The following is a 13038-nucleotide window of genomic DNA, read 5'->3' as shown; positions in this document are numbered from 1 at the left end:
CAAAAGGAATTTGTCTACCAAACAAGCCTAAAAACCTTCTAAGTGAAAGCAGGCAACCAACCCGAAGCCACAAAACAAGCGCGCAGTTACGCGCCGAAAAAGCACAACAAACATCTACTTCTGAGAGTTTCATAGCTTTCAATCATCGGTCTTAACAAAGCACACAATAATCAAGCTTTAAATACGGTGAAAATTCATGTGCAAACACCCAACAACAATTTTTGATGTCTCCCCTCTTGTGACTCTACGGGCGGCTTCCGAGCGAATTACCAAACTGCGAGGAGGAGCTACGAGAGAAAGAGCGAGCTGCGAGAACGCCAGGAGAAGGAGAGGCTGGTGGAGGAGGAATGTCGCTACCCTTTAGTTTTATTCAGGTACCTTACATGTCCGCGGCAGCGGCAGGGCTGGCCGCCCGGTGGACAGAAAACAAAGAACCAGAAAGCTCGCCTTCGCGCACAGCGTTCGTCGCAAGCGTTTTCGGGTAAACATTATGGTTGCATAAGCTCCAATTGCCGGGAAGTCGCAACTCTGTGGGTGGTTTATACCCCAGCTATCTTTAGCCAGAGTTTAGGATTATGCTGATGCACTCGAAGACGACGCGACAAAATACATGTTGCTGAGTATTATTTGTACCGTTCCTAGTTAAAGGACACAATGGAAGAAAAGTATTGCTGTGGAACTGGCGTCCATCTTGTATACCTTTTATTCTAACTTCCTTCTTCTCTTCTCCTAAACCCAGGTTCCTGCGCTACTTCATCCTCTATTCGAAGGCTCATACCGCTTCAACCTTCCAGGTTTCTTTTTCTAATCCTTCCTGGGGTAATACTTGTAAACGTTTGCAATCTAAGCACATTCAACTGAGCCACGTTCACCAATGTACCACACAGTCTTCAATATTCCTTTCTGAGTGGCTGTCTTTGTCACAGAGTAAGGACCATAAAATTTGGCGCTGGATTCTCTTACTCCTTTCCTAACTAGAATGAGGTCGGTGACTTGAATGTCTGGAATATCTGAGCAATATCTCTGTCAATTTTTTTAGTAATTCGTTTATGGCACCTCTCCTCCTGCGATTTGTGTTTCTTCTCCTCGACGATCTTGAGATTTTCTAACAGCCCCAGTTCACGGTCCGTCTGAAGAATAGGGGTCTCTCCTGAAGAAGCGAACTGCGGGCTGCATTCCAAGCCACTGGTGTAGGAGCGATTGTGATGTCTTACAGCTGCTTCTAAAGAGCATTTCCATCCACCAGGGAAACTGTCGTACATCCGATGTATTGTTTCACATCTCCTATAGCATGCCCTGCGAGCCTATTCGCCGCGGGATGGTTTGGCGCAAAGAATTTGATTGATATATTGTGGTTTGGAGGCCATCTTGCTAGTTTTTCACTCTTGAACGCTGGACCTTTGTCACATACAGTCGTCCTGGTTGTCCTAAAGATATCCCGTTCGAGAAGGGTGATGACACTATTCGCATCTTCTTTTCCTGCCCGTGCCGCGACCATCGTGGTGCATTCATCTATGGCCAGAAGAAAAGCTTGCGTTTTTCGGACTCCTTCTCGTTCCTTATGTAGCTCGAGAAAATCCAGGTGTATAACTTCAAAAGGCACGTTCGAGTGGAAAGGTATTATCATGGCGTCCGCAGGCTGCTTATATTTCACTTTGTTGACTTTACAAATGTGGCATGAACGGACGTATTGATTGACGTCTTCTTTCGTGTGACGCGACGTAAATTACTTGACGTGCTTGTTGTAGGTGCGCAAAAACACGTCGCGTCCTTCAGATTCTGGACTATCATGGTTCAAATAAAGCACCCTAGAAACCAGCGTTGGCGGGAGTTGATAGCGACCTTCCATAAAAATCAATTGTTCAGTGCCTTACCACAATTTATCTTCATTGATTTCTTCCGATTGTTCTTTGTTGGCATGTATCATCAGTCTAGACAATGCATCTACATCAGTCAAAAAGGGTCCAGGTCTGTGGGAGATAGGGAAATCGAACTGCTGCAAGGAGTTCACCCATCTGGGGAGACGTCCCTTAGGTTGGGTCACGTTCAAGAGATGAGTCAGGGCCTGGTGATCGGTGAACAAAGTAAACTTGCTCCTTGCTGGTAGGTATGGAAGTAATGAATTGCTTTAAGTACTGCAAGAGCTTCCTTTTCAGTAGTGGTGTAGTTGACTTCAGGTCGCTCGAGGGTGTAGCTGTAGTAACCTACTACGTGTCGCTTTTCTCCGCCGGATGCTTCTGGACATTTATGGTACAAGACTGCACCTGTCCTATAGTGTGAGGCGTCAGTATTCAGTTCAAAGGGTAAAGTGAAATCTGGTATGCGTAGAATAGGGTCAACAGAGATTCTGTGCACCAGATCCCGGTAGACTCTCTCACGTTCCTCATCCCACTCAAATGAAACTTCTTTCTGCGTTATGCGCGTGAGGCATCTTGTTTCTATGGCAAAGTCTTTTATGAAGGGTCTGAAATGTCCTGCTAATCCCAAAAACACACGCAATGAGTGGACGTCATATGGACGTCCACTCATTGTCATATGGACGTCAATGGACGTCGTTATACCAGTTGGGATATCCTCTCGACGGACTCTTGTTTCGTGCTTTTGGCAGTCCCATCAAAGACTCTTCCAAGAAACATAACTTTTCTTTGAAAGAACGCCCTTTTCTTCAAATTAACCTTGAGGTGTGCCAAGCTCAAGGCATATAATGCCTTGGTCAGATGTTCCTGATGCTCAGCCTCTGTTTTAGAGAAGACGATAATATCGTCTATGTACACGTTGCAAAAGACACCTTGGAAAGGCTTGATGACTTCGTTCATAATCTTCAGGAACCATGTTGGTGAGTTTTTCTAGCCGCAAGGAAGCCGGTTGTACTCGTACAGGTCGAAGGGCGTGATAAACGCAGTGTGCATTTTTGTTTCAGCGGTTAGCAGGATCTGCCAGAAGCATTTGCACAAGTCAATACATGAAAAACTTCGGCAACCGCCTGTCTCATTTATAATCGTGTCTATCTTCGGCATGGGAAATGGTATAAGTTCTGTCTGGCGATTGAGAACCCTGTAATCTGTGCACAGTGTGACAGTTCCATCTGCCTTCGGGGCAATAGTTACGGGAGAGGCGAAGGGTGACACCGAAGGCCGGATTATATCGGCGTCTAGAATCTTCTGCAATTCTTTCTTCAACCATATCTTGCGGTCTCTTGACATGTTATAAGGTGATTTTCGGATGACGGTCTTGTCAGTTAGTTCAAAAGGCATCTTGTGTGACGTCATCGCTTGTGGATAGCTTCCTATGCATACCAGTTCAGGATAGGTCGTTGCAATATCCTCCGCGCACTTGACAGCTCGCAGTTTAGTTTTTCTACCCTGCTGTGTCTCTTCCTTTGACAGTCCTTCCACTAAAACCGCATCGTCCCAGTGTACGTTGATTTTTATTTTCTTCATATCTGGTCTGGATGGCAGCAAGTCGTACGTCCCCCCCTCTATCACCAGTACTTCACTCTCTATTTCATGGCCTTGTAACTCGGTGTTTACTGAGGCCCACTGATTATGCTTTGTCACTTTTCCATCGTAACCTTGCACCCGTTGCACTCTTCCGCTATGCAGGTGACTTGCATCTACCAGCTTGCCATCTATTATAGACACAGAAGCACCGCTGTCCACCAAAGCCATCATATGTCTGTTTCCCACTTTGACAGGAATGTGAAGTAGGCCAGAGCAAGTTAAATAAACGGTCTCAGTTCTGGTCATTGGGAAGGACTGATCACCCTTGGTTATTAGTTTTTTGTCGTCGGAGACTCTTGGGCGTCCGAAAGCAGGGGGACAGAGTCGCTGTCGACGTTATTCGCCCGACCTCTGGGAGCGCACCAACCCAAGTTCTCTGTGCCGCCTGTAAGGCAGCTCGGTTCAAGCTGATTACGGCTTGACCAATCCGCGCCGGACTGTGTGAAGTGACTGCTTGAGCTAGCGCTTATATTTTCTTCTGAAGTAGATGGTATGTCGTGAAGGCACTCCAGGAGCCCATCCATAGTTTAGGTCATCGTATTTGCACTTGCTTCAGGACTTCCGCGTGCAGTCCGCGCATTATTATTGCTACTACCGCAGAAGGAGGAAGCATAGGCTCGGCCAGATATAAAAGGCGGCGTTTTTCAAAGAAATACTCGACGAAGGAGCGCTGCTTGAACTTGAAATTAAACGCGGCGTCCTATATTTGCACTCGGTTGCTTCGGAATGTTGTCACGAATTTTTCCTTCCACTGGTTCCAAGAGTTGCCAGCCTCTTCAATAATGTGCAAATCATACCACTTCCGTGCAACACCTCTCAAGTAACTACGCATGTTAGTAATCTTGTCCTCATTAGTGTGCCAGATGTTTTTCCAGTGGCATATTCATAGAATTCAAGCCGCCTTTCTGGACTTGAAGACATGCCGTCGAAGGCATAGGGTTCTACAAATTTAGTCACCGGCTTCTCAGCGTTTAGAGAGCTTATAACCGATGCCACCAGTTGGTTTTGTTGCGAAATCTGTTCTTGTTGTAGCCGAAGAGCTTTCAAAACGAGGCTCACCTCTTCCGTCGACGACTGTGATCCAGAGTCCTTTGGACGCATCGATTCAAGAACTAATTCGTCGAAGATCGCCAGACGCAAGTTCACTTTCACAGCACCCGTCTGTCGTAGTTCAGCAGTGTCCTTGAAAGCCTTCTTTAAAACCAGGTTCACGAGCTCTGCCGAGTTCAGTTCGCGAGGTAGTTCCACCGCTGGTTCATCGTGAGCTTGGCATCTCGAAAAGATTATCTTCTCTGCGGAGGTCTACTCAAGTAAAAATGTCAACCACATGTTGGAGTCAATTACCAGCTGTGCCAAAATAATGTAGCGTTCTTAGTTAAAGGACACAATAGACGGAAATATTGCTGTGGAACTGGCGTCCATCTTGTCTACCTTTTATTCTAACGTCCTTCTCTTCTCCTGAACCCAGGTTCCGGCGCTTCATCTTCCATTCGAAGGATCATACCGCTTCATTATTGCATGGAGTAAGTCACAATATCTATTGTATTCTGCCTAATTGCATAGTTAGACAAGATGAATTAACCATGCTCCTTAAGCAACAAAGTTAGGCCAAAATTCGAAATAAGAAGTTATAAAACGGTCTTCAAAACGTCGAATTGAACAGTTTCTAACTCTCTACCGATAAAGTATTAGTATTTTCCCACTTACTGCAGGTGCTCGCGAAATTAAAAAAAATACCACGTGACATGCCCGTTCCCGTCCCGTGATTGCAGCGCTCTCAAAAGTTCCGCGTACAAACGAACATAGCGTCTAGCTGGGTGTATTGCAGCATAAAAGGCGACACAGCAGCGACGCAAGCGATGGATGTGCGATTTATGCTAGAGGTGTGCTTCCATCCCGGCGGTTTTAATGATAGCGACAAGCAGACGCAGCGTCAAGGCACCCCGCTAAATGCCATGTCAGGGCTTTGCTTTCTACCTGCATAGAGGTTCATCTCAAGAATACGAATTTACGTTGTCAAGGCAAGTAAAGAACACCAGTTTTCGACCATGGAGTTAACTTTCACCAGCTGGTCAACAATATTTTTGACCTATTGTATGACGCTTAGTTTTTAGATAAACGCTTTAATATTTCGTTTGATAAGTATTTCACCAATGTGAAAAACAAATAAAGCAATCAAGACAGCCTAGTTGAAGTCTTTTTATCTTGCATGATTTACGTTGCTATTATCCTTCTTCACGCTTTGACTCATGGAATGTGCGACTGAAGCTGAAGCTATGACAGCTCGATTCGCCGTAAGCTCAGCAGCGAAACCTGGAATGGAAGTGCCGCAACCTCTCGGGGCCGAGCATGAAATGCCACTATTGCCTGCCTCGTCAAAATTCTTGATTAATGTGAAGGCTTTTAATCACCGCTACCTTAGTCAAACTTCGCCTTTATATCGTTCTTGACGGCCTCGATGGCGTCGTCAGTGCCCGGACGATCGTCGAGTTCACTGAAAGTAGGAAAGGGGAGGGCACCATAGCTACAGAGGCGTCTAGACACACCTTACCACGCGTCGGCGTTTCCTATTTGCACCAATCATACACTATAGTGATATATATATATATATATATATATATATATATATATAGACAGATGTAGAGTGATATAGTGGTATAGTGATAGAGTGTAGGTTCTAAATGCGAAAGATCGATATCAGATAGCCAAAGGCCATATAGCGATATATGTAGTAAATCCTGATTACATCAAGCAGGCTAGGGAACTATTTGTCTCCATCTAATTTTAAAGGTGATACCAATTGTCGCTACCATTATTATTGGCAGCGCTTTAATGGCTAAGGAGGAAATAGCGGCGCCGCTATGTGCGTTGGCTAAAGCAACAAATCAGCCTCGAGGGAGGTCTGCTATATTTCTTCCATTCTCGGGCGGCGTACACAAAAGCGAAACACGAGAAGAGTTGCGCTTGTTTTAAGCGGTACTTGCGTAAGCAAGGCAAGCAGTGACCTTGAATGCAATGTCGAGGGTTTGGCGACTCGAATATTATGTTTTGCTGAGGATTACATACTTTTTCTAGAGAGCGATAACAACACTCAGAGCATTGTATATGTTCTCAAATCATTTAAGCAAAGGGGCCATGGGCTTCAGTATGGGTGTCAGGTTCCTAACCGAAAATAATTTCAGTTCTACGACTTTGGGATTTCAGTCTGCACACGCTAGTTGGATGCACGCCCTCATATTGGGCAAGCCCCTGCTAAACTGCGAATGTGCGCGTTCCAAACTAGTAAAGAATGGGATTGCAACATCATGTTTGCACTCGGCGATTTATAAATCCTGTTTTCATGCCAAAGAAGGAAGTTTTTGCAAGTAGATTGGTCACCTAAGGAAGGCGGTTTTCCCGCTTCCTTACTTGTAACTGCTTTTGAGCGTTTGTTAAAGAAGCTTAGATGTATAGCGTCCTCAGATAGTCAGCCTGTTTCGTCATATAGAGCGGAAGAGTTGTAGTAATTCCTTATGTGCACTAGATTTCGCACTAGTTAGAGAAAGTGGCCGGCCGTTATGGCATTAACATTGCTTTTTACGTTGGCAAGAAATTTGGTGATGTTTTCTCTGCAATTGATCGGCGTGTAAAGATTGGCGGAGGAGCGAGTGATAACGTCTGCTTTGTTAAGTATGTTATTGAGTACACTGATTGTTCCTCTGGAGTGATGTATAGGATTCCTTGCGCGGGTGGTGACGTGTACATCGGGCAGACTGGCCGGTGTGTTAGCATCAGGCTATGCGAACATGCCAATTCTGCAAAGGGAGGGGCATCTTCGTATCTTGCCAGCAATTGCCCAAATTACGGCTGCACGCCTTCTCTTCAGGATGCTTCAATCACCATGGAACACCGTGATCTGCACACACGTGACATCGCTGATGCACATAGCATAGTCAAGAATAAGAACCTGTGTATAAACCAGATTTCACTTTCCCTATCACGCGAAGAGACTGCATTCATTGATTGCTCGTGAATATGAGATGACTTCTACACGTCATCCAAATGAATTTTATCACCGCCCTCTAGATTACCTTTTTCTTCCAATAAAAAAAAACTTTCAGTTGCTAGAAAAGCGCTTGTCCTGTATTCTTTCTCGTGTTTCGTGTTTATGTGCGCTGCCCAATAATGGACAGTTTAAAGCTCGCCCACTCTTCAATCCTTCTATATTTCTTATTTGTGCAGGCAAACATGCTGAATAAGTATATGCTGTAGAAGCGTTAACAATACACATGGCAGATAGTAATAGAGGCAACTTCGCTTTAGATGCCTTAACTTGCATACATCATGGTCTGAACTTGAAGCACTCATGCTTCTTGTTAGCACTCATCTGCTTTAAAAGCGCAGTTATCTTGCATACGACTTCAATTCTTATTTCGACCAACAAGGGCGAATAGAAAAGGGCGTTCAGAAGAGTCTTAATAGCGGCTGGTTGATTCATCGGGCGTGAAGCCTTTCACCTCAAACAAGACCACTCCACAAAAAAAAAAACACATAAAAACAGGAACAGCGATGACTTACCTTCGCGGGACAACACGCGGGCCATGGACAGCTGAAAAGCCCATCCCAAGTAAAGCAGCAAGGAGTCAGCGTTCAGCTCCAGAAGCATACGGTTAAAGGTGACCAGAAAGGGCGCCCCGATGACAATTACTGGCGTGTCCTCCACGGTCAGGCGAACATCCAGAGCCGCTGAGAGCACGTCAGCCCAAGCTTGCGGCGTTATGTTGGCGGTAAGGTTCGCCGCAAACGTGGCCAGATTGTCGAAGCGAACGATGTCGCGGGCTTTGTTTGCATTGTTGACAAAGCTCTGGACATGCCTGCACCACAGCGCGTGTCAGCGTTTTAACTGCGTTAGCCCGGGCACGCAATTACGCTAGTCACTGCCCTCGTTGTTGGTAAAAAGAAGTGGGAGCTTAGTAGTAGGTGCACTTTACTCATTATTCATTAGTTCAATTAAATCAACACTCCAGGCGCATTTCCGCCGCCGTCGTCGCCGGCGTCACCATGATGTTCCGTCCAACTTTAATCCGTATAAGTCACTACAGCTCACGGTACGCTGTGTGCCAGTAAAAGCGCGTAAGGAAAAGCCGAGGATGGTGGCTCGACCTTGATCGAACAGTGAGTGTCTGCGGTCATCGAGTGAGATGATTTTACGTTAGCCTGTGCGAGCGTGACACCATGCTTGTCGATACAATCTGTTTATTTATTTACATACTCTCAAGGCCAGTGGGCATTGCACAGGAGTGGTGAGTAAGTACGAACTCGTATGGAATCTTCTTGAAATTAATGGTGTCACAGATGGTTGCGATGGAGGCGGGAAGGTGGTTCCTGTCATCGGCAGTGGTATAAATGGTTAAACATAAGAGGTCGACTTGCATGGTGCTACCCCACCTTCATTTGGTGATCGATGCGAGGTGAAATGTAGGATGGGTGGAGCAACGCATCATCTTTAAGAAGGAGAAAAATGTAGTAACTCTTACGAAGCAGGCATAAGCGCATAGACATACGACGTATTGCACGACATTGTAAACCGAGCGTCAGTTTTATTAATGATATGCTTGCGTGACGAGCAAAATTTGACAAAAGGAAACAGGTAGTCCTGTGCTGAAGTTAATAAGTGAATGTTTACGACTTTTCACGGCCGATGAAACTACTATAGTTACTTGGTAAAGCTATCTAATATTGTGCTATCGCAATCGATGCTTCGCCTTTAAGGAGAAACTGCGCTTTTTTATTTACTTATTTATTTATTATACCCTATAACCCAAACAGCAGAGTAGAGCAGAGCTGAGCAGAGTCATTAGAAATAATTGATTGTCACCATAAATAAGGTATTCTGTTTTAGAACATTTCTTTCTTTCTTTCCTTCCTTCTTTCTTTCTTTCTTTATTGATTTATTTAAGAGAATGAACAGACTGTCTTAGGGGACACGGCTAAAGGCAAACATTTGCCTGGCTAGGCCATGCCACCCGTACATTGGCAGCAAAATGGCAGTGGCAGGCTTTAAGGAGGTCACACATGAAATTAAAATAGTACACATTTTCCAACACTTGAGTACACAATTGACGTAAGAAGAAAGAAAAAAGGTTAAAGTTTACACAGTTTTCTAATCACTTGAAGCACAACAACAAGATGTAAATGACTGATTTATTCCCAGTGAACACGATAAAACGCAAGCGGTCGCGTTTAGGCGACTCCAATGAATGAAGGAATGTATGGTTTTTATTGGCGCAAGGGCCAGATATGGCCAAAGAGCGCCAGGTCCGCGGTGATGAGTTTGCAATGTAGGTATGAGTTCAATGAAGTTGGTGTGGTGTGGCTGTAAAGGAGCCTTAAAAATAGTCGCTCTAGAGTGCGTAAAATCTACCTGTAATAAGATTATGTCGATGACAAAAGACGTGTTCTACGAGCATTAAAATCCATCGTAAAAGAATGATGCAAAATAGAAATTATATGAGATGGTAAAATTACCTGGAGCACTGTTGCCTCGCCAGAGCCCTTGAAACACAAGGGCCTAGAGGCGTGTGCTATACGAAAGAGCTATCACAGCGGCATCCTCTGAAGAGAGGAGACGCTACTAACGTGTGGGGCTAACAACATGCAACACATCTTTCAGAAAGCTTAGGACTGCGTTGGTGTCAAAGAGCGGTTCTGGGCCGAGTAACATTACTGGATGAAGGGGGATGTGCTGCCGGTATGCTAGGGGAAAATGTTTCTTTCTCTCAGATTCGGCTGCCCGACACTCCAGGAGGACGTGGAGGACGGCCTACCTCTCCCCGCATCTACCGCAGGTTGGAGGATCATTTTCAGTGAGTAAAAAGCTATGCGTGCCAAATGTGTGTCCTATTCTGAGGCGGCAGAATAGATGTGTTTGCCGTGATTTTGTTACGGAGGGCCAAGAACCAAACTGTGGCTTTATCACGTGCAGTTTGTTATTTACTTCTGCGTCCCACATACGTTGCCAGTGGTTTCGCAGTTTCCTTTTTAAGAAAGGCTTCAGGTCTGTGACAGGGACCGAAGCAGTAGGATTAACTGAATGCAATGAAATCGATGTGGCCATCTGGTCCGCTAGAACGTTACCCTCGATGCCCCTACGTCCAGGCATCCAGCATATAATCACATGTTGGTTAGATATATATGCTTTACACAGGACGGAGTAGAGTTCATTAATTACCGTATTTTTGTGGCTACAGAATGACATCAAGGCCTTCACAACACTAAGGGAGTCCGTATATATAACTGATTTCTTTATATGCTTTACAGCCGACAATAGTGCGTAGGCCTCAGCCGTAAGGATACTAGTTTCCGGATGCAGCACATCGTATTCCGAGAATAAGGGACCGACGGCTGCAAAGGACACCCCGTCGTGTGACTTCAATGCGTCTGTGTAGAACTCCATGCAGGAGTGTTTGTACTGGAGTTCTCGGAAATGCATTTGGATTTCAATCTCTCGAGCGTGTTTCGGTAACTTGCATGAAAGATATATCGCATCGTATCAGCTGCCACTCCCAAGGAGGTAGCACTTGGCTGGATACATTAGGCGAAGCTCGAGGAGTGGGACATGCATTTCACGACTAAGCTCCCTCACACGCAGCGAGAAAGACTGTCTTACGGAGGGACGATTACGAAAGAGTGTAGCATATGTCATATCGTTAACAGTATTAAAATACGGATGTTGAGGATTAGAGTGGACTTTCAGAAAATTTGTTTGGCTGATGTATATTCTATGCAGACGAAGTGACCACTCCTTTGATTCTACATATAAACTTTGTATGGGAATTGTTCTGAAAGCACGAGTGGCCAGTCGGATTCCTAGATGGTGGCGTGCGTCTAGCATCTTTAGTGCGCTCGGGGAGGCAGAGTGATAAATCACGGCACCATAGCCCAATCGTGATCGAATGAGGCTCTTGTAGAGATTCATTAAACACTTCCTGTCACTACCGCATGTAGTCTGGGATAGAAGTTTCATTATGTTCATTGTTTTTAGACATTGTTCTTTAAGAAGTTTAATGTGAGGGACGGAAGTGAGTCTGTTGTCAAGTATAACACCTAGAAATTTGTGCTCTTTGTTTACAGGTATCTGTTGTCCACACAGTTCTAAGCAAGGATCTAGGATCAGGCCTCTCTTTCTTGTAAAAAGAACACAAGAACTTTTGTTAGGATTGATCTTAAATCCATCTTTGTCTGCCAACTTTGAAACTTTGTTCAGGCCTATGCTGTACCTGTCTCTCGAGCACTACAAGGTTACAGGATTTGAAAGCTAGTTGAATGTCGGCCACGTAGAAAGAATAAAAAATGGCCGGTGGTAATGGAGCACGAAGCGTGTTCATCTCCACGATAAAGAACGTGCAGCTGAGCACGCCTCCTTGGGGTACCCCCGTTTTTTGCGTAAAAAGACGTGAAAGTATATTGCCGACTTTTACTCGGAAGGTACGATTGGACAGATAGCTTTCTATTAGGTTAAGAATATTACCATGGATGCCCATTTCTCACAAGTCTCTTAATATTCCGTACCGCCACGTTGTGTCATACGCTTTCTCCATATCGAGGAATATGGATAAGAAAAACTGTGTACAAATGCGTCCCGGATATTTCCTTCAATAAGTACGAGATGATCAGTTGTGGAGCGTCCTTCTCTGAAGCTACACTGATAGGGATCAAGCATTTTGCTCAGTTCATGGAAGTGAACGACTTGCCGATTAATCACTTTTTTCAAATACCTTACAAAGGCAACTCGTGAGGGCTGTCGGGCCGTAGCTTGCCACTGAGGAAGGACCTTTGCCTTGTTTCAAAGCAGGGACCACAATGTCTTCTTTCCATGCACTTGGAAGGTATCCTAAGGCCCAAATGGCGTTGAAAAGTGCGAGTAGTGTGACTTGGGTGTCATTGTGTAACCTTTTGATCATTTCATACATGATTCTGTCAGATCCCGGTGCAGAGGTCTTGCATGCGCTCAATGCAGCTTTCAACTCGGCAATACTAAAGGACGATTGTAAGACTCATTCTCCCGACTTTTTCTTGTGAATAGCTTACGTTCTTTTATTTATTTATGCTTGAGAAAAGATTGTGAATAATTGGTTGAACTTGACCGGCTCTCAAAATGCTCCCCAAAAGAATCTGCCTGGTCTTGCAAGGTATCGCCTTGTGTGTTTACCAAAGGGAGGGAGCATGTTTGTCGTCCTCTTATCCTATTAACACTGTTCCAGACTTTTGCCTCATCTGTATACGAGTTGATACCCGATAAAAACTTCTGCAAGCTCTCTCTTCTGGCCTGTCGGCGCGTTCTCCTGCCTTCGCATTTTAATTTTTTTAGTTAATCAGATTCTACAAAGTGGGGGAGGCGCGTAGGAACCCCCCGCTTTGTTTTGTTTCTTACGAGCGATCCTACATTCGTCGTTCCACCACGGGACGCGCCGTTTGCATGCCAAGCCACTTCAGTTATGCATTTAGATGCAGCATCTATTTTGAAGACTGTAAAATACCCCACTTCAGCCTCAATTCC

The 13038-nt window shown here is 45.0% G+C and overlaps 1 protein-coding gene across 1 annotated transcript in view; it reads right to left on the bottom strand.

Annotated features, from left to right (window-relative positions):
• The window catches only part of LOC142559407 (neprilysin-1-like), an 80018-nt gene that overhangs the window by 50351 nt on the left and 16629 nt on the right, over window positions 1-13038 (bottom strand). Inside the window, exon 3 of the mRNA XM_075671005.1 lies at window positions 8058-8353. Coding sequence (XP_075527120.1) covers window positions 8058-8353 — 296 coding nt within the window. The remainder of the gene's footprint in view (window positions 1-8057; window positions 8354-13038) is intronic.

Source organism: Dermacentor variabilis, chromosome 10 (assembly GCF_050947875.1).
Source record: "Dermacentor variabilis isolate Ectoservices chromosome 10, ASM5094787v1, whole genome shotgun sequence".
NCBI classification, from domain to species: Eukaryota; Metazoa; Arthropoda; class Arachnida; order Ixodida; family Ixodidae; genus Dermacentor; species Dermacentor variabilis.
Note: the sequence above shows the minus strand (reverse complement) of the source record. Positions and strands in the feature narration are given on the sequence as shown.